The sequence below is a fragment of the Melopsittacus undulatus genome, chromosome 4 (assembly GCF_012275295.1).
Source record: "Melopsittacus undulatus isolate bMelUnd1 chromosome 4, bMelUnd1.mat.Z, whole genome shotgun sequence".
In the NCBI taxonomy this organism is placed as follows: domain Eukaryota; kingdom Metazoa; phylum Chordata; class Aves; order Psittaciformes; family Psittaculidae; genus Melopsittacus; species Melopsittacus undulatus.
Window position 1 is genome coordinate 90,458,751 of NC_047530.1, and position 24,126 is coordinate 90,482,876.

At 42.2% G+C, this 24,126-nt stretch overlaps 1 protein-coding gene across 11 annotated transcripts in view; it reads left to right on the plus strand.

Annotated features, from left to right (window-relative positions):
• The window catches only part of SORBS1 (sorbin and SH3 domain containing 1), a 77,303-nt gene that overhangs the window by 41,113 nt on the left and 12,064 nt on the right, over nt 1-24,126 (plus strand). For 5 of the 11 annotated variants that reach the window (XM_031053108.2, XM_031053110.2, XM_031053109.2 and 2 more), the window contains 11 exons: nt 294-408; nt 2,909-2,992; nt 7,239-7,340; nt 8,676-8,725; nt 11,333-11,499; nt 15,331-15,416; nt 16,993-17,160; nt 18,604-18,650; nt 19,763-19,877; nt 19,983-20,108; nt 21,093-21,287. In XM_031053108.2, coding sequence (XP_030908968.2) covers nt 294-408; nt 2,909-2,992; nt 7,239-7,340; nt 8,676-8,725; nt 11,333-11,499; nt 15,331-15,416; nt 16,993-17,160; nt 18,604-18,650; nt 19,763-19,877; nt 19,983-20,108; nt 21,093-21,287 — 1,255 coding nt within the window. Of the gene's footprint in view, nt 1-293; nt 409-2,908; nt 2,993-6,616; nt 6,683-7,238; nt 7,341-8,675; nt 8,726-11,332; nt 11,500-15,330; nt 15,417-16,992; nt 17,161-18,603; nt 18,651-19,762; nt 19,878-19,982; nt 20,109-21,092; nt 21,288-24,126 lie in introns of all 11 variants that reach the window. The other 6 variants (XM_031053114.2, XM_031053116.2, XM_031053118.2 and 3 more) reach the window with 5 other exon arrangements.

Here is a 24,126-nt window from a genome sequence, read left to right on the forward strand (position 1 = left end):
AAGCCTGGAAGTTTATTGAAAGTATTTGCAAGAAAAAACTCTCTGCTCTAGTGATTTCATCAGTTGAGCTGTACAAAAGTGCTATAAATAAACAAATACACACCTGGAGCCCTATCTGAACTATTCTTTTTGCAGCAGGCTTCTTTCCTAGATGAAAACAAGTGCTCTGTTTAACAGAGTAACAGTAAAGTACTCTGTTTAACAGATTAACAGGGAAAGGCGCCTGTCAAAAAGAAGTGTTTATCTCCACTGAAGCCACAGTGTTTTGGGTTAATTGATCTTTCTTTCCTCAGGACTGACTGGGAGCCTCCAGACAAGAAAGTGGACACCAGAAAATACCGTGCAGAGCCCAGGAGCATTTATGACTATCAGCCAGGAAAGTCTTCAGTTCTGAACAATGAAAAGATGGTAATATTTCTTTTATACTATGTTGTGCCTTTATCCTGTGATTGTAAAATACCCCTCAAGTGCTTGTCCAGTTCCATTTAGGTAGGATTCCTTATGCTTACACTGCAATGCTCACGATGTATTTCCTGTATATTTTGTTTAATAACTGGTTTTTGTTCTTAATAACTTCCTAACATTTTTATTCTCTTTAAAGCAAGATCCAGGGGGAGTGAGAGACTTCCTTCGCTTTTCAACTTGTTTTGTTTTCTGTGTTAAGTATGGATCACTAACCCTACTTTTTAATCCATGTTTGACACTATGACCTGTTCAGCAGCTGTTTTGCCAGTGCTAGTTGGTGCAGGAGGGTTGAGTGCATTATGCAACAAAGGAGGCTGGTTCAGTTTCTGTGTTCCTCTGAGGCTTTAAACACCTAATGCCTAATGTTTAGAGTGCCTGTAATGTACCTCAGGGGATGCCTCTGAGGTGCATTGGGGCATGGCCGTCTTCCTAGGTTGCTTTTTTCCTCAGCTGGACTTCACTACTTCTGTGACAGAGGTGGCAGAACTTAATGTGAGCTGGCTCTCCAGCTATGCTGGTGTGTAACCTGAAGCACTAAGTGAGGTTTTACCAGTTCCAGTTTGAATCAATAAGAACTGCTGCAAATTGTGACAGATAGGGCACATACAAAAGTCTCGTTCTGCAGGCTTGGCTGAGAACACTTGGCAAGCAACAGGGCAGAGAACAGAGAGGTGGTGCTAACCTCCTAAGCCAGTCCTGCATAAATCACCACAGCTCACTCAAGGTGTCCTTCAATGGTATAAGTATGTAAATGCTAGAAATGGTACAGGAAGATATAATTGCTCTATATAGGTGTTATTTGAAGGACCATCATCAGCATAATTGGGAAAAATTGTACAAAGCTCATCAAAGACAAGAAGAATGCGTTACTTCCAATGTTATTTTTTGAGCTTTAATTTCAAGCCATTGATCACAGAAGAAAGGAGGTGCTGAAGAAGTGGCTTCATGGTCTCTATCAGTCTCGTTAAATACAAGACTAATTCAGTGATTAGCAACTAGATCTTTCAAGGAAGTTGCAGGAGATTTGTGATATCACAAATCACACCCATGTGCAATCACACCCATGACTATCAGAATTTCAATCCAAAACTGCTTCAGAGCAATGGAGAGCCTTCTGTTGATGTCAATGGGCTTTCTTTCCATGTAAAGACAGTTATATAATAAGATGAGTACTTCTGGTTGGAGTGCAGTGAAGAAGAAAATGGAGGCATTGTTTCTATTGTGCCTTTAAGAAATTGTCAAATATTCGTCAGACCGCTGGAGATCGAACAAGATGTAATGATTTATCTTTCATATTGAAGCATTGCTTCTCCTTCAGATCACTCATGAGCTCTTGTCCTGGGGCGTTTGTTGTGATGTCTAATGGCTGTGTCAGAGTCTGGGACACCTTGCCAAGCCCAGCACTGTTGGGAACTCCCCGCTGTCTCAGTAACATCATCACAGGATGATTTGCATCAAGACACTTTATGTTGGCTCTCTGTGCATGTGTGTGGCTCATCGCTTGTGGTGATAGAGCACATGGAATCACACTGGCATATCAGACATAATGTGTTTATATTTTTAATGCACAGAGATCCATTATGTCTAAGACTAGGTACACTGAAATGCAAGAGTTTGCTAGATGTCTTTGTGAAGGTGGCACCTCATAACCCTGAGCAATGGGCTTACTCTCTTATCTCACCAGTAATGTTTTTAAACAGCTACAACTATTTCAACTTTGTTTCATTAAAACAGATTGTGTGAACAGAAGGGAACTTACTTTTCAACTGTACTGTTTTCTGTCCTGTCTGATTTTTCCTTCTTCGTAGTTTTGTCTGATTCTCTAACATTTATTTGTAAAGAAACAAGTAATATTGTCTTTCTATCCATCCCTTCAGAGATCTTTCAAGGATGCGCTCTCTCTGACTTGTCTCCTTTGATTCAGAAAACCACCATTCACTCTGTTTGCAGTGTATAGAAGAGGGTTTCTCACATACTCATGTGCTGTTAAAGATGCAGTATTTGATTCAGGTCTCACTGAATCTCTATTTTTAACCAAATGAAGATAAAAAAAAAAATTCTAAGTACATGCAGCTTTGGACTCAGTGGAGTGTCTGACAGTAGGACTGAGGGAGTGGTTGACTCCCAGCTCTTCCATTGAGTCTCCCTGTGACTCTGGGCAAGCAGCATTATCTCTCTCTGTGTGCGTCTCCTGATCTGTAAAATGCAATTCATTCATATTCATGTTGCTCACAGAGATGCCATTAGGCTTAACTGATGTTTGCAAAGCAGTTCACGGCCTTTGTGAAGAGAGGTGCTACAGAAATTCCAAATTAAAAGGCGAAATATCTACATTTTAGAATGGGAACCATGGAATCTGCATCTCTAACAGTCCCTTTCTGTGTATTCTTTGCATAATGTTATCCTTCTCTTTCTTCCATTCCCCTATCACCAACTCCTTTAGACTCGGGATATAAGCCCAGAAGAGATAGATTTAAAGAATGAACCTTGGTATAAATTCTTTTCGGAATTGGAGTTTGGGAAACCGGTAAGTTTGATAGTTCCGATGACCCATGAAGTCAACCTGCCTTTTCTTTTTCTTTTTGCCCTGTCCCCTTCCCTCCTTTTTACAATGATTTTCACATTCTTTTGATAGGCCTTAAACCTGGAACAGTTGCCTCACTTATTTAAAAATGTGATTATTCATAACATCACTCTGGTACTGATGCAAAGCAGCTGTTCTGTGACCACTTTTAAGTATTTTTGTCATTTACAGACATTGCCCACCTTCCAGCCATATGTATCAATAAGGCAATATTTTTTCACACACCATAGTTCAAACTGCATTTTTGTTGTTAATGTGTAGAAGTAATGCCTTGTTCTCATTACTGAAAGGCCTAATTAAAAGCCCTTATTCTCCCTCTGCCTAACAAGTCACCTTTAAGTCAAGGTGAATCGCTCATTTATTCCTGGCCCTGGCTTGTAAACTGTAGGTCAGTAATTTCCAGCTATCCATAAACAGATCATGACCCTGTTTCCTGCTCATTTCCTTATGCATGTAGCTGCCCATTGCCTAAATGGGGTGCATCAGTCTGTGTTGAATAGCCCTTGCTATTCCCTGAAAGCAAAAGAGCCTGAGAACAGTGTGCTTTCTTTACAAATGTGTTGCTATGTGTGGGGAAAGAAAAAAAAAAAAAAAGAGAAAAAAGCCTTGATTTCCCGCTCTGGAAAAGATGAAGTAAAGCTTAATTACTCAATAGGACAAAGGACATTTTGATGGAGAGAACACAACAGTGGTCATGGCTACTGGAAAAAATGTGACCTTAAAGCATTTTATGGCCTGATTCTTGCTGGTTAAACTATGTTAACTTCATTATTAAATACTATTTAATAAGCTACTCTTATTGCACCAGAGGGTCAGTATCAGCCTCTTACATCTACTCATGTATAGTGGTTGTTTCTCCCTTCTCCTAGAGATCAGTCATCAATTGGCCACACACACCATTTTTTGAGTGCTCCTGAGATTTCCCTGCATGTACAGCAAAACAGAATGTTATTTTTAAATTCAGTGCTAGCAACTGCAACTGCACATGGACACCAGAGAACAGGTTTTCTTTAAATCTAGCCTTTGTTCTCATGGAAGTGACAAAATTCCTTTGCACAGAATGTAGCTGCCTGAGGTTGGGTGCCCAGTCTGATCACATCATAGAAATAGTGTAATTTTTCCTGAAAATCAAACATGCACAGGGTCTGTATGGTAGTCCCTTTTGTCATAGCTATGTATTATAGCAATGAATCTTCCATTGTAAGTCAAAGAAGGAGCTTCAACAGTGTTTGAAATGAAACCCCCTAACTTTTAGGCAATAGAGGTCAGGTAAAACCAACCTCACTGGGGCTTTGAAGTGATGTAAGTGTAAGTATTTAACTCTTCACAAGTTGTCACAGTTTAACATTTCCATGAAGTGAGAAGAAACCTGGTTCTCTTTGCTGCTGCATAATTAATCACCCTATGCTCTTGAAATTAATTAATGTTTGCATCTCCATGATCCTTTGAGTTAGTATAAGTTAATGGAAAATATGTCAGAGAAAGGTGAGTATTTATGCTCTTGGGGCTTTCTAGGAGTGAGGGTATATCTGTTCTTCTAGAAGTGTGCATTTGTGCTTTCAGTCATGCAGACTTGGCCTTCAGAAGAGAGCATGTCAGGCTACACCAACAATCCATCATGTCAAACTTGCCCTAGCTCCAAAGCCATCCAACTATGCACCCTGATCACTATGAATGTAGTATTCTGTACTTTGTCATCAAGCACTTAAATTGAGGATGCCATCTCAGACTTCTATAGCTACCAAAGCTCCATCTGAGCTTCCTTACCACAGCCAAAGGAGCATTTTTTTTGTAGTTTTGCTCACTCTAATCAGTAGAGGACAAGATTTTTGTGACCAGCTGGTGGCTAAGTCTCATACCTAACCAGAGAGTTTAAACTGATGTTTGCTAGTGATTTTCAAAGGTTCTGTTTGTTCCAGCTTTTTTTCCCAGTGCTGGAGATAAGGTGTACTTCTACAGGCATGCTTCTACAGGTGTGGTTTCCCCTGGCTTTCTGACTTTATTTGAAGCTATGTGACATGGACGGGAAACACCCATAGTAAAAGGATTCTCATAAGGATTCTCCTAAGTCTGTGAGTGTAGTTCTCCAAATGGCCAGGATGGGGCTCTCCCCATTGTAGAAGGCATATGTGCTTCTTAGGGCAGCTGAAGCAACACTTCCCTGGACCAACATCCCCGGTGCATTCCTGGGCAACTCCATGGACATGCGTGTGCCCTGCAGACAGGTAGATCAGTCTCTGCAGTATGGATGCTTTTTCATTGTGCTGCTGGGACTAAATCGTCACACACTCCTTCCTCCTGATCCATGGCTGTGCAGCTCCATGGAGCTCATCTGTGAAACTTGACATTTGGTCAGTCTAAAGCTCTGTTGTCATCTGCTGTGATTGTGGGATCGCACACAGAGGAACTTTCTCCCAGCCCTTCCTGAGATAGCACTGAATAAACCCTTTGCTATAAATGGAAAAGCAGGGGGCTGGAAAAAGGTGTGTGTATCATGTCTTCTCACCTCCTTCCCTTCAGTTCCTTGCTCCAAAACTTAGACCTAAATCTTTACAACACCATTTACACTCCTGCAGTTGCTAATTTGATGGATAAGAAATAGGTATTTAGCATTTGCATCCACAGAGTGGCTGTCCAAATGTCAGCCAACAGGTTATTTTTGTTTGGAAACAGCAGATGTATTCTGATTTCAAGAAGTAAGAATAAAGTCTTTTTGAGCATATTAGTGAGAGGTGCATATCTGGTGAAACAAAGGTATTAGCATGCCATTTGGATAGGAGTGTCAGGACAAAGGTCTTTCACTTTGAATATGTGCACATGTGCATCCAAACAGGAAAATCCTATTTGGAAATTGATGCCTTCACCTATAAGATTAATTTTTAATAACTAGTTCCCAAACTTCAACATGTCCCACTCTTTCCACCAAAATCGTCCACAAGCAAACCCTCAAATGAGTGAAATAAAGAATAACAACTCTGCATTCTCATTACCCCACAATGCCACCACTGGAAATTCAGCCATTTGTTCACCTGGTATGTATTCATAGTCTGGTGTGAGGGGGGGGGAAATCCTCTGTTTTTTTTTTTATCAAAGGCCCTTGTTTTACCCTTTACTTTTGAAAAGAAGAATGAGCAAAACAAATGCTTTTTATGACTGTGTGTTTTCCCCCCTTCCCCTCTCCCCCCCCTCCCCCCCCCCCCCCCCCCCCTTTGTTTTTTGTGCTAAGAATGCTTTAACCACCAGCTATGGGCTCCCTCTAGAGAGTCCAAAATCCCTTAGATCACCTTGCAGAAGTAAGAATTTCCTCAAACACTACTGTAAACAGCCCCTCCGACTGCATGTACGCTCCCTTTTACCTCCCATGATCTCTTGATATTTGTGCTATAGTGGATTTATCCCTCTTTCTATCTCTCTTTCTCTGTTGTGTTTGGGTTTTTTTAAACTTCTTTTCCGTGTTGATGCAAATCCCCTGTTGTATTCCTTCTCTGTTCTAATCCAGTTTCCATATTCTCTGTGATGTCTTTCCTTATCTTCATTTCCTCATTTCCTTCCTCTGCTTTCCATCAGCCTCCAAAAAAGATTTGGGATTATACTCCTGGAGATTGCTCTATCCTTACTAGAGAGGATAGAAAGGTAATTGTGTCTCACGTACGTTGTACTACAGCATCTAGCGCGTATGTATGTGTGTATGTGGTTTTCCTTTTTTTTGTAGCATTGCTTGGGTTTTGTGTGCTTGTGAGTGATTTGTTTTAATTGGGCTTGAGCTCATTAGCCTAACAATTAAGTAGCTAGTAAATTGATTTAATAAACAATTCCTAAAGCATAATCAGCCATAATTGAGAGTGGTGGTTTTGCTATCTTGCAATGATAATGATACTAACAGCATATTGCATATTGTTACAGTGTCTTTTTTTTTTTTTACAGGTGGGTTTTATAACTTTATGGTTTGTAGAATTAGATTCTAGCAGGCCTGTGCTTTTCTTAATTTTCAGTGTTAAATGCTTAAAACTATTTCTTCTGTAATGATTGAATCATGATTAATCACTGGTGAATTTCTTTGTATTGTCCAAACCATCTTTGTCTTTTTTTGATTAAAAGGCTCACTTTTTTTTTTGTTAAATTAACATTCCTTTGGTTTCCCCTAACCCTAAGCATTATTTTCCCATTCTTCTTCTCCTTCTTTAACCAGACTGATCTAGAAAAAGACCTCTACCTCTACCAGACTGAGTTAGAGGCAGATTTAGAAAAAATGGAGAAGCTTTATAAAGCACCACATAAAAAGCCACAGAAGGTATTTCCTATTCTTTTCATGCTGCCAGTCCCTGTTTCCAAACTCTCTGCTCTAATCTATTCACTGCTGGATGATTATTAAATGAGGTTGGGATAAATAATGGTTCTGACTGTTCTGACTGCATGGCTTGCTGTGTTGCTGTCAGAAATAATAGAACATGATGCTGAGAATCCGGCTTGAAATCCATTTCAGATACATCTGCAGTGATTTCCTCTATCCCCGATTCCCTTTCAGCTGCCCAACCTGTCCCTCCCCCTCACATCTCCCTTTAGGATTTGGAGTTCAGTGTCTGCAAAAAAACCCTATTTTTCACATGAATAGGCAGCAGCAATCAGCTTAAAATTCTTGGTTGGCATCACGTCATCATCTCGTGCCTTTCAAGCGTGTTGCCATCTACCCTCCCTTCATACAAGCCTGCTCTCTCCTAGAAGCTCATGCCTATCCACGATTTGGATATTCCCAAGGGATTTTACACAATTTTTCTTATGCTGCACCTTGCCAGGGCCGTCTAGGGGCAGGTCAGCTGCTGCTGCTGTTTTGAGGGTCTTCAGGACCCGAAACATGAAGCAATAGATTAATTTGGTAGCACGCCTTTTTTTTCTATTTCATTCTGTTGTGATTCATTTCCTTTTTTTTTTTTTTAATTTTTTTTTTTGAAGCTGCGGCATTTCACCAGCACCTGAGCAAAGCTGCTCGCTCTTCTACATAGGAATTCTCAGATAGTTACCAAGATAGAGCATTTCTTCTAAAATTGCCTTCAATTTTTAATAATGTGCCTAGGAAGTGTTAGATGGATTTAAAGCAAGCGGATAAGAACTGGCTTTTGCAATTGAACCTGTGCAGCTGGCATTGCTTCTCTTAAGTAAGGAAACTGAACTGAAATATTGCTTTACTTGTTAGTGCTTTGGTATTATTTTTTGAATGCTGGGGAGTGTTTTGCTGCAGAAATGTAATATACCTTTAAAGCAAAGGCGGGCAGTGACCGGTTGGGGAAAAAGCTTGGGGAAATAATTATGAGCATGTATCTTCTGGTCATGGCCCAGCTGGTTATCTCTTCTTGCTTTTGGCTTTATTCACAATGACTCATTTGCAGACAAAGAATAGGCTCTGCGAAAAGGCATCGGCTGTGCTAAAAACCTGTCACTGCCCTGAAGGAACTCGGGAAAATTGTGACTTTTCTGCAAAGACATTGACAGCTTAAATTTCATTTAGACTTAAACCTCAATGTCTTCTAAAGGCTAATATTCAAGCAGTAGATGGAAAATTACTTAGGCAAGCCTTTCTCTTTCTCCCCATGTGTGTGAGTGCCAATGACTTTCATTTTGACTTTTGCAGAATACAACAGGTGTCACTCCTCTGGAAACTTCCACAGAACATTCTTCCTAGTAAGTTTTCCAATTGCTTTTTGATGTCTCTTTTACCATCTGAGGGCACGTAGGGCAGGGTTTTGGGTGTTGGAAATGGGTTGCCTTTATTTTTTGGTGATGGATATAGACAAATGTGTGTACCGTGACAATTGTACAGGTGCTTTAGATGAGTCCAGGTACAATATCTGCTCTTTGATCTTGAATGAATTTTGAAGTAATTACATCAGTAATTTTATTGTCTAGATAATAATTGCTGTTTATGCTAGGTAATGACTTTAAGATCTGTTTTTGTTGTTCGTTTGTTTGCTTTTTAATCTCCATCATGATGTGGTTTGTGAATTGTATGATTGTAACTTCATGCAAGTAACTTCACTGTGTGGAATAAACAAAGTTTGTTTCTGATACACATATATGATAGATTGGCTCCTGTTAGTTATTCTCAGTTATGTGCACCAAATCAAATGGATGCTGCACAGTGATCCCCTTTGCATGGATGGTTGTTAGGAAAGACATGTTCTTTTCCAGACACCCATTAATATAATGTATTCACCACCCCTTTGTGGCTGCCTCAGAGGCCTCTTGTACTTCTTTCAACAATGTTGCCTTCTGTTTGTGCTCATTGTGCTGAGAAACTTGTACACTGTTGTATTGTATTGTTTGCTCCTATGACTGTTTAGTTTTGGTAGGGAGAGAGCAATAAGATAAATGAAAATCTCAGAGATTAGCATAAAAAGCTTATACTTGACAAAGGACTGCTAAGGTTTCCACCCACAGCAGCACTCTCTGTGGCCTTTCTGACACCACCAAAAGCACACAGGCATTCTAGTGCCTGAGCCAGGGAAGGGATGGTCTGGGAATGGGACAGAACAGTGAGGCCTGGTGTGAGGGTTGCACCTTCTTCACTGCCCCATCTTTAGAGAGCAGGGAGAAAAGATAGCTGAAGTTCACTGGCTTTTTTGCAGTGTTATTCTTCCCTCTGTTTACCTGATTCGATGCTGCAGCCTGCTTTGGCCCTAATAAGGGAGCAACTGGTAAAGGAGCACTGCCAAAGGCCTCCTCTCTCTCCCCCAACTGTATTCTTAAAGGTGGATAGTTTTAACTCTTTGGTTTTTAACAACTAGGCTAAAGTGCTTTTACTTCCCAGGTGAGGAACTTCAGGCCAGTCATTTATTCCCTGCAGCAGCTGGCAGGGCTTCCCTGTCAGGGAACCTGACAAAGAGAAGCACTGGGATAACCCCTGTAAGACACAAATCCACTGTAGCTGTTGGTTTGTTTGAGCATTGCCTAGGTTGAAAAAGTGACAGTATTCCCTTTTTTGTGGTGCTTTTCATGAGCTTTTACTCCAGAAAATAACTTACGAGACTGCATATGACCTGGTTTTCCTAGGCCAGAAAGTAAAGTCTTCTCTGTGATCCAGACGTTGTGTAATTCCACCTCCGTAGCCAGTCCTCTGATGTATTTGAAATCTTTCTCTTTCCCCATAAGTACAGCATGTATCCAAAATAAACAGATGCATGTACAAATCTATCCACAACAAGCAGGCATAACCACAATGTTTCCACACTTACACAAGTTTGAATCACTCCTGGACATGACTGTTCACTGGCTTTCAAAGTGTTTCCATGAATTGGCAAATGCCATGCTTTATTTTTTCAAGCTTTCCAGCAGTCATGCTTTGGCCTCAAAATAGCTTTGTGTGAAACTGCATCTTATTCTGAAGAGCCCAGTTCAGTGCAAAAAACTGGTATCAGATGAGTTTAGCTTTTAGAAAACACTGTCTGCCTAATTGCTCAGTGAGTCTTTTGTACCTAGCAAGGCCATTTATACCACAGCACTGTCAATTTTTTTTGTTAAGAGAGAAATCTAGAAATCAGACGCAGGGGCATACTTGTACTCAGACTCCTGTCTGAGGAGAGGGATTTGTGATGAATGTTCAGTCTTTAAAAGCCAAATAAATTTAAATTGTACTCATTTTAACAGCATTTTTTTTCTATATCTGCATGGTAGACCCAGAGTCCTGGGCTTTTCATTCCCTGTAGTGGAAGCCTGAGGAAAAGCTTGAGCAGAACTCTGTGCATCTGGGAATTTCTTTGGTATTTAAAACAGTAGTGTCAGCAACCCCATACTCTGCATGGTCCCCCACCAGTGGGATTCAGATATTGCTCCGGGAATTGTGAACTATAGTGTTAACTGTGAAGCTGAATTGGTTGGGATGAACTCCTGAGCAGCTGTGCTTTGTAAGCAGGGTACACGCATGGCTAGTGTTTAAGGAGAGAGGGCTGGGAGCTGAAAGTTATTTGTTCTACTTCCAGCTAGCAAGTGAATTTGTGTCTATAAAGAAATGGTGCATCTGCTCTGTGACTCTCTTGTCTAATCTGTGAAATAAGGAGTGGCTTTCTGCCACCTGTTTTCTGTGGGATTGAGCTGGCAGAGTTTCCACAGGTGGAGAATGCTATGGTAGTGCCAAATCTGGAACATTATTGAAATGTCATGTTCTTCGTTCAGAACCAGTTCTTCATACTCAGTTTATTCTGTGTTCGCAAGTGTGCTTTTCTCTTACTCTGCAGGAAGCTCTCAGCAAATAGAAATGACTCACTGGTGTCCCTCCTCTTTTGTGTTTTCCAGCTCTGCATATTCACCCAACTACCAAGCAGTGAAGAGGGAATCAGAACCAGACCCTGCTGGCTTGGAGAATGAAAGGCAGATTTACAAGAGTGTGCTGGAAGGTGGAGATATCCCATTCCAGGGGCTGAGTGGCCTCAAGCGACCTTCTAGCTCTGCTTCCACAAAAGGTAGGTGATCAGGGCACTAACCTCTTCATTCTGCACAGTGTCAAAAGACAGGTGATAAAAGTGTGAACTGCTGCAAGGTTGATAGTCCTCGAGCAAGTTGAGGTTTCCTTGTCCCCCTCTTTGCCATCCCCTGTTTTCCCTCCATTTTTGTCTTAGATCACACTGGCCAATAATTTTCATGACCCCTTTATCTGATCCAGGTTCCTCTTTTCAGCAGGGACCAGCTCACTCCATCCAGCATATCAACCACACCCTGTACCCTTATGTTCTTCCTCAAGGCTGCTTAGGCTGGCCTTGTTATCTATCTGCTCCCACTACCTTGCCATGCTAGAGCCCTTCCCTGCCCTCTCTGCTCTTCCTGCTGTGGAATCTCAGCAGGCTACACCATGTCTACTGGCCTGGCTACCTTGATGTAGCTGCAACTGTGTGCTGCACAGCCTCCTGCCTGCCAGGGGTGTGCTGAGAATGCATGGGACACTGTGAACCAGCAATGCCCTGCAGGCTCTGAGACAGGGAGGCAGCAGGGTCTGCTGCATCTCTTCCCCTTTCCTTCCCCCATCATGGACTCTCTAGATTAGGACAAGGAAGAGCCTGACTCCCATCAGGGAGTTGTACTGGGGAATATATCCTGAGCCAACTTCAGCCTAAAAATGGCTTCAGATGGGGAGAGGACTGAGGAAGGAATGCATTGGTTTTCTGAGCTGCTTTCCCTAAAAATAGTTCATCATACCAAAAAGGTCTCTCTCTGTCTCCCTCTTTCAACTATTTTCAGCATTATGTCAGGCCTGTAGGGCTGGGAGTCAAACTGGGTCTGAACAAAAATATCCGTTCAAACAGTTATTATTTCCCAAACTGCAATTGAACCTGAATGGTGATTTTGACATCCAAGTTTAAATTCAAATTGGAAACTGACCTAAAAACTGCAGTCTAAGCTGAAACCAGACTGGATCTGAATTTTAAAAAAAAGTAGTGTCCTGATCTGACTCCTTGATTTTTAAAGAAAATATGGCCAACCACAATGTCTGAAGGACACTTGGCTTATTCCTAGTATGGGACTCTCAAAGAAGGCTGTTCTTGAGCAACACCAGCCGCTGCAGCCTGGATGTGCTAGCAGTCAGCCACAAATTGTAATCTTCCTCCCAGAAATAAACTGTTTGGCAAGTACTGTAATGAGACCATAGTAGGTGTGATTAAAAGCTTAATATTAAGCCATTTTTGCAATGTTAGTGCCCCTGCATTCTTGCTGACACCCTGATCCTGCCCACAATTCAGCTGCCCTTTTCCATGGTGCTGCAGCTTTCCTAGAAGCTGATGTGCTGGCACTTTTTTAGAAGGGTACCTTCACAGTGCTCCAGGTCTGCTTCTGACCAAGCCTCTCATTTTAGAGATGTTAGCAGCACTTCACCTACTCCTGTAAGCGTGGCTTGTTGTGCAGTTTCTGCCTGCTTTCCTTTGATTTGAAACTTTGTTTCTTTAAAGTGCATTTTATGAAACCCAAGCATGTTCTTTCTCCTTTCTCAACAGCTTTCTAGCACTTAAGCTAACAGGTTGTATTTATTTTATTCTGCATGCTTACCAGTGGATCGTAAAGGTGGGAATGCTCATATGACTGCACCCTCTTCAGTTAATAGCCGAACCTTTAACACTAGTCATACTGGTATGTTAGGTCACGCATGTAAACATAAGAAGCCCTTATCAGCTGCAAAAGCCTGCATTACTGAAATCCTCCCTTCTAAATTCAAACCCAGACTAGCAGCTCCAGCTGTTCTTGTGCAGGACAAGAAGGGTATCTTGCTGCCTCATGAGAAAGCTCAAAGCTGCGAAAACCTTCGTAGCTCCATTACCTTGTTTGATAATAAAAAAGCTTTCATGGTAGACATAGGGGAAAACATAGAAAACATGTTGATGAAGTCAAAGGAGGAGTATGCTATCAAATCTGGCAGTACCATGAGCCTGCAGGAGTATGGCACCAATTCTAGGAAAGGCTACCTGTTCCCTGCCTCCAAGAAGAGTGGGATGGAGTTTACAATGCTGTACAAAGACATGCACCAGATCAACCGGTCCAGGATCCATTTGAGCACAGTCTCCTCCTGCAGTGTGAGAGATATTGCATCTCAGTTTGAGAACGAAGCAAAGGACAGGATGGAGCACAGCCTTAGTCGAGAAGATTCAGAACAGATCCCCAAACACACCGTTTCCTCCCGTATCAGTGCCTTTGAGCAGCTGATCCAGAGATCCCGATCAATGCCCTCACTTGACTTTTCCACTGGACAAAACAAACTCACCACTTCTCTCCAGTCTAAGACTTGCCTCAGTTCAGCCTATTCTGCAGAGTTTCTTCTGGATTTGCCAAAAGCACACCAAGAAGAGAAGGATGCTACCAGCTTGGCAGATAAATCCTCTCTCTCCTGCAGCAACATGGAGGACACTGCTTCAGATGTCAGTGATGCCATCCCTATGGACACACTTTCAGCTTGCACGGATGAGATAGACCTCCTCTCAAATGCATCCAATGACAGTGGTGGCAGCAGCAACCTTAATGGGCCTCAGAAGCATAAAACCAACAGATGCAAAGGCACATGCCCAGCTTCCTACACCAGGTTCACTACCATCCAAAGGCATGAGCAGCAGCAGGCCTCCAGGAGCCCTGATTCCAAAGGGGATGTCTATGGAGACAAACACATGCTCCCCAGAAATGTCTACCTAATGAGCCCGCTGCCCTTCCGATTGAAAAAGCCCTTCCAACACAAATCCCGCAGGACTCCACCCCTAGACTGCCCAGGAAGCCTGGCAGTACCCAGCCCTGAGAACGCAGGTGACCCTATACAGCTGCAGGGTGGCATAGGAGACGAGAATCGCCACTTCCAGCACCAACTGTGCTCCACCAGGAGCAGGCCTCTAGCCCCCATGCGCTTGTCTTCCTATGACATTGTGGAGAGGCTTAGCTACTTCCCCACCAATGGATCTAGCCAAGATAGCTTCATGGGCCGGGATGACACTCCTGACTCCTTAAACAATATGAACCCTGTTCCATATGCCCTCTGTCACAGCCTGGACACAAACAACAACCTGCAAAGTGAACTTGGGACGTACCTAGGAGGTGGCTTTTTGTGTTCCTTACCAGTGTCCCTTCACCTGTCTTCTTGCTTCCTTTTCCCTCCCCTTTTCTTCCACAACCCTTGCATTTTTTCTCCCCATCTTTGCCTCCCCTGACTCTGTTTTTTCCCCTCGTGTGTCTAATGTCCTTTGCGTGTTTTGCTGGACATTTTTGTTCAGGACTTGTTTACAGCTGCACTTCTGAGAAAAGATTTCCACTGCCTTTCTAATCGTACCAGTTTCAGTTTGTCTCTCAAGCAACTCTGGGGATGCAAGAATCTCAACATGAGATGTTTCTAGTCCTATATCATTTGTACACATGGGAATACCAAACAAACCCAGACGATTTGCTTTAAGGAGTAGTTTCTCAAGGTCTAGTTGTGTGTGTGTGTGTGCGTGCGTGTGTATTATATTTTTCTTAACAGTAAAATGCCAAATTGTACTTTTGATGGCAGCGAATCTTTTCTTCACTAAGTCCTTCTATGTCATTACACTTTCCCGTACTGTTATTTTCTCCCCTTTTTTGGACCTTTGTTCACAAGTACAGCCCAAAAGGGAAAAAAAATGAAAATGGATAAATTATTGGGCATCTGATTGGCAATTTCATCAACAGCAATTGAGAATCCTTATTGTCAGAATGGAAACAAATTGTTTTAAAATATCTATTTTTTTCCTTTCTGGTTATGCTAGATAAATCCATCTGTATTTTAACTTCCTTATGTTGTTTCGAAGTAGATTCAGAATCACCAAGGCATTTTGCACCAGTTGATTACATGGAAACTCCAGAAGAAATTATCCGCAGACGGCATGACGATAAAGAGGTAATGCCCTCCTTTATGACCTAATAACAGCTGTAGCAGCTGCACAGATAAGAAATATAGCATTCAGCCTTATTACAGCTTGTATGTCCGTGGCTAAGTATATTGGAAGTTAGAGCAATCTAGCTGGAACTAGTATGTTTTAATTTTAATAATACTTTTGACACTGATTTAATGTATAATGTGTAGTCCAGATTAGTTTTTGTTTAAAATAAACCTGATAGTTATTTTCAATTGCATAAAATTATATATGGGGCCTTTAAAGACTGTAAAAAGATTGGAGATGTGTATGAGATGTGGTACAATACCCCAGTACTGACAGATAAAGATGAAATGGTTATTCTGTGAATTAAGGTTTTATTGTTCTCCAAGCAAGCCTCTTGAGTCAGTATTAATCAGACTGGTGAGAACAACATTTTCTTGTGGGGGATCCTTATGTTTCGAACAGCATATGTAAGATATTTTAAGCTATTGGAAAGTGTGAAGTTTTCCCCCAGTGCAAACTAGAATTCTTTATGGTGTCTCAAGTTGTTGATGACAGAATGTAGCAGTCCTTTCCAAAATGGCTGGGCAACACTGGGAAAAGCCAAAATAATAGGAAAACCACATAGACTTTTCAGCACTGACTGTATTCACACTGAGTTAAAAAAGTTATAAAGTGATTGCTTTCCAGGAAGCTGGATTTAATTTTAACTGTGGGAGTGGGGAGGGAAAGATACATTTTTAGTGTTGACTTTCTGAGTTTAGATAATGTGTATGTGTGCTTTGAAATATGGTAAAACCTGCTCTTAATTCCTGTGTGAAATTTTTTTTTGCTGGCTTCTCCTGTGAAACAGTTGGTAATCCCCTCAATTTCTGAAATCCAGCACAAGAAGTCATGTAAGAGCAAAACTCTGAATTCACTAAGACCTACTGGCTTCAAATAAATTGGCACAGAGCTGAACTCTTCAACCTGCAGTCAGCCCTAAAAGGTGGAAGAATCCTTCTACCTAGGTGCTCAAGAATGCACATTTCCCTTAGTGTTTCAGAGACTTCAGAAGTCCAAAATAACTATTTGGGGTTTATTTATTTTACAAAGTATATTACATGAAACCAAAGGAAGTATGGAAGATGTGAAACCTGAAGGTGGTTAGGATCTCTCCCAAGCTTTTTGCAAAGCCCAGGGGAGTTTGATGCCTTGGAACTTACTTTGTGGACCTGATTCAGGTCTCTTGGAAGTCAATGAGAGAAACTGTTAGTTGAAGGGTGTTTGGATCAGCCATCTGCATTATCAGCAATCTTCTTAGAAACATCCAGGACCCCTCCAGAACTTAGAAAAACTCCTTGTTGACTTCCATTAGCTTTGGATCAGATCCTCTGTCTGAGCTGGATTTCAGTTATGCCATAATGGTGTTTTATTTTCTGTGGTTGCAAAATCAAAGGGTATTGTGTAATTAGCAGAATCAGTATTTTATGTCGAACTGTAAAAGTCTAGCTATTTGCCGGGACCTCCGAAGTTTTATTTAAGCCACATTTGTGGCAGCTTTTGAATACATTTAACTAGATGATTTACTGCCCATTTTATGCAATTTTATGGCAGAAACTTTTAGAGGACCAGAGACGGCTTAAACGTGAGCAAGAAGAAGCAGATATTGCAGCTAGAAGGCACACAGGGGTTATTCCAACGCACCATCAGTTTATCACTAATGAGCGATTTGGGGACCTCCTAAATGTAGACGATACAGCAAAGAGGAAATCTGGGTCAGAGGTCTGTTTTAGTTACCTCAGTCTGCTGCTTGACCCAAAGCAATATTTGCCTCTCACAAAGTTGTGCTTTAGGCCGACATTAGCTCTTCAGAGAATGTTCGGGTTTTTTCCACCTTCCCCTTTCCCCCTCTGGCTTCATTTAGATCTGCTTTGACTCTTGTGCCTGGTAAATTAATTGATATCTCATTACCAAGCTGCATATGTTAAAGCATGGCTGCTAAGAATTGCTGGTGCACACCTGTGATGCATGCCTTTAAAGATCAGCTACTTTTAGTGAATCAAAGGCATTCTACATCTTTTGCATCATATTGCTACATTGTTGTCTTGTCTGTGCCTTATGCTTAGAAACATCATGTCTTGTTGATCCTGGCCATGTCACTGTCTTGTAGTTTTATTTAGAAATAGATTGTTTCTTTTCCTCTTGAAAGGTGCTTAATGTCCTTTAGGAACAACTGGAAAAAGTCTTGGCATGTTTCACTGCATACGACCCAGTTGGTCTTTCTGAAAGAGACAAAGGAGGAAGTAGATGCATTTCCCATGAGTCCAACACACTTTTCCTAAGGACTGAATGCTAGTTCGAGGGTCCTGGCTAAATGCCTTTTTCTGCCTTAGGGATTTTTGCTGGGGCTTTTGACAGTGGTTCTATTTCCCCAGGGGTGCTGCATTGCAGCGGTGCTTGAGGTGTTAACCACATGGATGGAGTACACTTTTCTGCCTGTATGTATTTTCAGATGCTCTGGTGCCATATGAAAGTGGCTGCTTCTTATTTTGTGCTCTGCTACCAAAATTACTTTAAAATTGGCTGAATATTTTGTGGCCCTTAAAAAATCAGCCGAGTAAATCAAGCTATAAAGCAGAGGACTGCTGTCAATGTCACCTTCAGCGTTGTAGCCACTGGACATTTTTTTAGCCACATACTTAATTTGTTCATATTTCCTCCTCACCTTTGTCTCTTTCCTGCCAATTTATACAGAGTACATGGGTCACATTCCAGGAATCAGCAGGATCAGGTAATAATCTGTAAGAACCACATCAAATAAAGTCCTGCTGTTCTTTTCCCCAGTTAGCAAACTTTGCTTTTCCATTCACGTATCAAGGAAAATTTGGTCCTGGAGCCCCCAGTAACTGTGGTTACTGGAGAAGCTTTCATTCAGCAGGGTTTGCCACATTTAAAAGTTTATTGGTGTTAAATCCATGTCCTGTAGAGCTCTTAATTACTGTTATAGCAGAAGCTGGCACTTTTTGCCCTGGTGGGAGAGACCCATCCAGCATATTTGCATTGTAATACCAGTTGTACTCAATGCAGAATACCTGCATTCAATTTCTTCCCTAGACTAATGTTAGCTATAGAAGAGTTTGGGTGTTTTTCCTCAGAAGAGGGTTAAAAACATAATTATTAATTTTAATGTGTTGATTTTATTTTGTTTGTTTTTTTGATCTCTAGATGAGACCTGCTAGAGCCAAGTTTGACTTTAAAGCACAGACGCTAAAGTGAGTACAGCTCGTTACTACTGCTTTGGTTGTTCTTCATCTGCTTTTTTTCCCTAGGATGCAGCGTTTTTGAAGTGTCGTGGAATTGGATTCATGTTTTGGGAGTATCTTTGCAGCAGCTCAAACCAAAGCTGTCCATAGTAAGACAGGGAAAAGTAATATGAATTTTACAGGTCATAGTCTCTAAAGGACTTTCAGGAACATGTCTTCTTTCTCAGTGCATTTGTAACCCAGGAACAAATTAGTGTTCTCCTCTGAGGGTGAGTTGAGCCATGGGAGAGTGCTCTGGTTGATGTGCTTCCACACACCTTGTAAGAACAATAGCTGGGTGAGACCTCTGGGCAGCAGCTCTGTCACTGCCCTTGCGGAGATAGAAGGGATTCCTCTCCATGACATCCCTGGTTGTACTCCAATCTAGGATCTGAAAGAACTGTATTAGTCCGTAGCTTACTCCCATACAGGTAATAAATCTATCATACAGTTGGTCAGAACAGCATATATATGCAGAACAGCAGCATACTTTTCACTGTCCTAAGCACTGGGACTTAAACAGTTGTCTAACTTTAAGCATGTCGAAGTGTGCCCTTAATTCAGGATTTTCCTGATTCAGGAACTGTAAGGTTACAGAGTGATCAGTCCTCCTCTGGCATCTGTGGATATACCAGTGGATGCTTCTGATGTGTACCACATGCCCTGTTGCAGTGCCTTGCATGAATCGCACAGCAATACTCATTCTTTTTGGGACACACTGTTGTGAAGAGAAGGCCTAGAAGGCCCTCTGCATGACCTTGGAGAAGCTCTTATTCTAACATTGCTAGAGAAGAAAGGAAGAACAGAATTCAGTGAAGGATCTGCTGGTTTTCTTCTCAGCTGCTAAAGTCCTGGGAATATTCTGTATGTGTTCTATATGTGATGATTTACACAGCATCTCCCCAGCACCTGTAATAAAAGAGAGGCAGGTGTAATTCTCAACATGTAGCTTTCACTTCGCATGGAGCATGATCTGTATCAATAGGGCTGATGCAGACCTTGGTATTTCAAGATTGCTGGACAGAAAAGAAACACATCTATTCTCCAGTGATGTTCTTATAGAGCACTTGTGTTGTTAACAGGGAGCTTCCTCTGCAAAAAGGAGATATTGTTTACATTTACAAGCAGATTGACCAGAACTGGTATGAAGGCGAACACCATGGCAGAGTTGGCATCTTCCCACGATCATACATAGAGGTAGCTGCTTTCCTTGCAGGTGTTCTCTTTGCCCACTCCCTTTCCTCCAGTGACCAGTTTATGGGCTTTTTATATGTGACTCATATGATTGTTTGTTCATTCCAGCTCCTCCCACCAGCTGAGAAAGCTCAGCCCAAAAAGCCATCACCATTGCAAGTATTGGAATATGGAGATGCTATTGCCAAGTTCAACTTCAATGGAGATACCCAAGTGGAAATGTCCTTCAGAAAGGTAGGACTTTCATTGTGCTGATGAACTGAATCCAGACATATGCTTTTTAACACTAGTAACTTGCAGTTTCCAAATGAAAGCTCAAATAAGATGAACTCCATATTCAGGAAGAATTCCTTCTTATCACCCATGTTTTTACTCCATACTCATTATGTAGTGTATTGTAGAGACAGTCAGGTAGGCTGACTCAGGAAGTGTCAGTTGCTTCCTTAGGGCTAGCTAAGAAGATACTTTGAGCACAAGTGCTGGAAGCCTGGCTCTGCACGACACATGAGATATTTGGTGACATCTCCAGTCCGATTCTCTCCAGTGAAGATGCACACAATCACATGAGAACAGAAATATTAAAAAAGAAGGAAACTAGATTCACCTTCCTTCGTACCACAAGCCAAATCATTGAGACAGGCAAGTTTTGCAGAGTGAAGAAATAGGAATGGGTTGTGTAATGGCTGTTCAGAGCACTCAGACGTATTTAGAGGTCAACCAGCTTTCTATTTTACAGCTCAGATTAGATTTTGTCTAATTATCTTAAAATTGTACATGAAGGTAGGGCTTGCACTTTATATTAATGGTCTGGAAGTCAGTTCATTTGTCAGCAGAAGAGGAGAGAGTGCAGAGATTTAGTTTAAACTGCAGACCTGTGCATATGCCCTGTATATCTCATACCCAAGAGTCTTGTGGTCAGCCTGAAACTGCTGGTTTCCATTTTTTTAATTGGTTATAGCAAGTAGAGTCCTGAAAATGTGAGCATAACTGAGTCTGCAGACAGCCCAAGTCAGCTCCAGAATATCTGCATTTCCCTCTTCTCTGAACTGAAAAATATCATTCCCACCCAGAGCCTAGGGTTCCTCCCTAACTAGGAAATAGAGGAGACTGAGAGCCACCAATTGTTTTAAATCAGATGCAGCAAGATTAAAAATGTAATCTTCTTTGGACTGATGAAATACGTTAAGATCAGGACTACATTACTGTTCCTTCCCACAGGGTGAAAGGATCACATTGATTCGACGAGTGGATGAGAACTGGTACGAAGGCAGAATCTCTGGCACCAATCGTCAAGGCATCTTCCCTGTCACTTATGTGGAAGTGCTGAAGCGGCCAGTGGTCAAGAATGCCATTGACTATCCAGACCCACCAATGTCCCTCTCCCCTAACCGCAGCATGACAGCCTCACCACAGGTATTTGGACTAGGTGCAGCCAGTTACAACACCTTGCAGAACAGAGGGATGTTGCCATTGCTGTAGCTAAGACTAGTGTTTTGCACAGTAAAAGCCATGTGCTCCCTGCAGTATACTGCAACTGCAGAAAAATGCAATGTTTTATTTACCAGAAGGGTTAATAATGGGTTATGTGGGGATTTGGAGACTCAGCTTTTTATCTCTGATCTGCAGCTTGAATTCAGGCCAGGTTGAAAGGGTTGCAGTTCACAGCCATCTGAATAAATTTCACTGCCAGAGATAGAATGAATTGGTGGTCCAGGTCCTTGTGAGTGCGTGTTTACACTTTATAGACCTCCACTATGAAGAGTGAATTTCTTATTATGACTATCAAAAGGGTGTCACAGTCTGTTATAGTGTGTAGCAGTCATTATGTTGATTCCAGTCAGCTTGAATCAAGCTGTATATTTACACTTAAGTGTTCCAGCTCACAACCAAGATTTTGGGAGACACGGTGAGGAGAGCAGCCTGTATTATTTGAAATTTGTGCTAATTGTGCTCAGGGTTTGAAAGCAGGCCAGTCTGGGATCTTAGATGAATATTGCAGTCACTATAAGCCATGCTTCAGTTCAAAGCAGAAATCAAAATGGCAGCAGGTAATTATACGGGGATCCCAGAATGTTTGCCATTAAAAATGTATCAGGGCAGCAGTGAGTCTCTAAATCCCCTTCTTTTGTTCTCATCCTGAAAATACTCATGCTTGAAGGTCAGCGTATGTGTCTGGTTTGCAGCCATGAGGTTCTGGTACATCCCTCTCTCACCCATGGGACAGAAGCAAGGTCATTTTGAGGTCAAGCCTCCAAGAAACAGAAGTGGAGAACTGAGATCAGGAGGGAAGGGGAAGGCTGCCATGGCTCATGCCTGATGTCTATCTGGATCTTCCCTAAAAGGAGTGTTTTTATTCTTAGCCACTGTGTAAAGAGGAAAGACTTGTTGCTTTTTTGGGGTTCCTTGTCGAAGTGGACCTCAGTTGAGCTTTTCTGTTTGAGCTTGGCAGTCTCTCTCCATGGCTGTGACCTGTCTGCCACGAGCTCTCTGCGAGCTTCTCCCTTTAATGGAAGGGATCGTGTTCACCCTTTTTTCATTTCCTTTACTATTCTTTTGATTCTTCCCTTGGTAAGTCAATTATCTCCCTTACTTTTTTGGTCTAACTTGGCAGAGGACTGAGAAAACACTTATCAGTGCTAATGTAGCTGATCTCACTGACATTACTGGTTGTAATAGCTAAGGGCAGAAGTCAGTTGTGTGTTCTGCCTTTATAAACATAGGACCTACTTTAATCACCAAAACGCCAAATAGCCACAGCTGGCTTTTTTATCCCTTTTTCCTCCACAGCTTCAGCAATGCAAGTCTCTTGAGGAGCAGGCATTGCTCATGCTAGAGTGGATAAAGTCAAAATTCGTTGCACCAGTGAATTCTGACTTGGCTCCACAGTGTGAGTTGCTGGGGCCCCAGCTGTTACTGCCAGACAGTCAAACGCTACATGCTGCCATCATGAATGGTGGCTTCAGCTGCTCCCTGAGGGACTTAGGATTTATGGTATGAAGTCTTAAGGTCTTCTGCAAGATGTTTTGTGTCTGAGATCCTGACAAAGGATTGGCAACACAGATAAACACTGGACCCTGTGGTTGGAGTAGCCGTGAGCAGCATGTTCTCCAGCACAGTGCACTGTCTGTGGAAAACCTAAGCACCATGCTTGGTCACAGATCTGCTCTTCTCCATACTTGTTTGCTCTCCTTTTACTTTTGCTCAGTCGTTTTATATATTCCTTTGTTTTTTTGTTTTTTTTTTTTTGTTCATTTCTTTCTTTTTCTCTCCTACTTTTGTCTCCTTCAAGTCTCCCAGCTCTGAGCAGCTCCATACACCAACTCCTCCACCTTTGCCTTTCGCACGCCGTGCCTTATCTCCAGAGGTGCAGGCGGTCACATCTGAGTGGATTGCTCTGACCGTGGGAGTATCTCCTAGCCCCACTCCTGCCATAACTCCTCCATTGCCTCCTCCGCCTGAAGCCTCTCTTTCTCACACTGGCTATCTCTCACCTTCTGCTGCAGCCAGCCCTTCCCCCACAGTCAGCCTCCACCATTCTCACCTCTCTGGCTCCTCAACTCCCAGGTCCATTAAATCCCCATTGCCCTCTTACTCATCCAGACCTCAGTCCTCCTCCCACAGTTTCTATGAGGCCACCCCACAAAGTGAAGAAAAGTTTGTTGGTTCCCCTTCTCCCAGTGTGAGCTACTCTAACTCCCCTCGCTGGGCAGCGGAGAGCCCCGAAAGCATCTTCACAGAGCAGCGTGACATCACTGGCAGCCAAACGTGGCTCCAAAAGACTGGAGAGGGCAGCAGCAGCCCTGAGCAGGGTGCTCACACTGTTCCCAAGATCTCTGTTGAGCGCTGCCTGAAACCATCCGAACTAGACATGCGTGTGGGCCCAGAAAAGAGACCTGTGGGTTCGTCTGAGGACAACCAGTTGTGTCAGGAACTAATGGCTATTGTGCAGGGAGGTAAAACAGAGAAAAGAGGCATGAGGAAAGGTGATCTGGGAAAGTTTCAAAGCGGGGAAAATAAGGTACTTCTCCTGCATGTGTGTGTGCTGCTCTGATTTGCTGATTTATCTGGTGTGTTAAGGTTTGTGCCGCTCTGCTGTCCAGGCAGAGCCAGTGGTTGCCACACATAATTTTGATGACACTAAGAACTTCTTGCAGGGTTTACCAGTGGTGTTCACTGGATAGTAGATCAAAAAGTTTTAGAAGAGGGCTCAGGAGCAGTGTAGTGAAAATTATTTTAGAATAGGTAATAACAA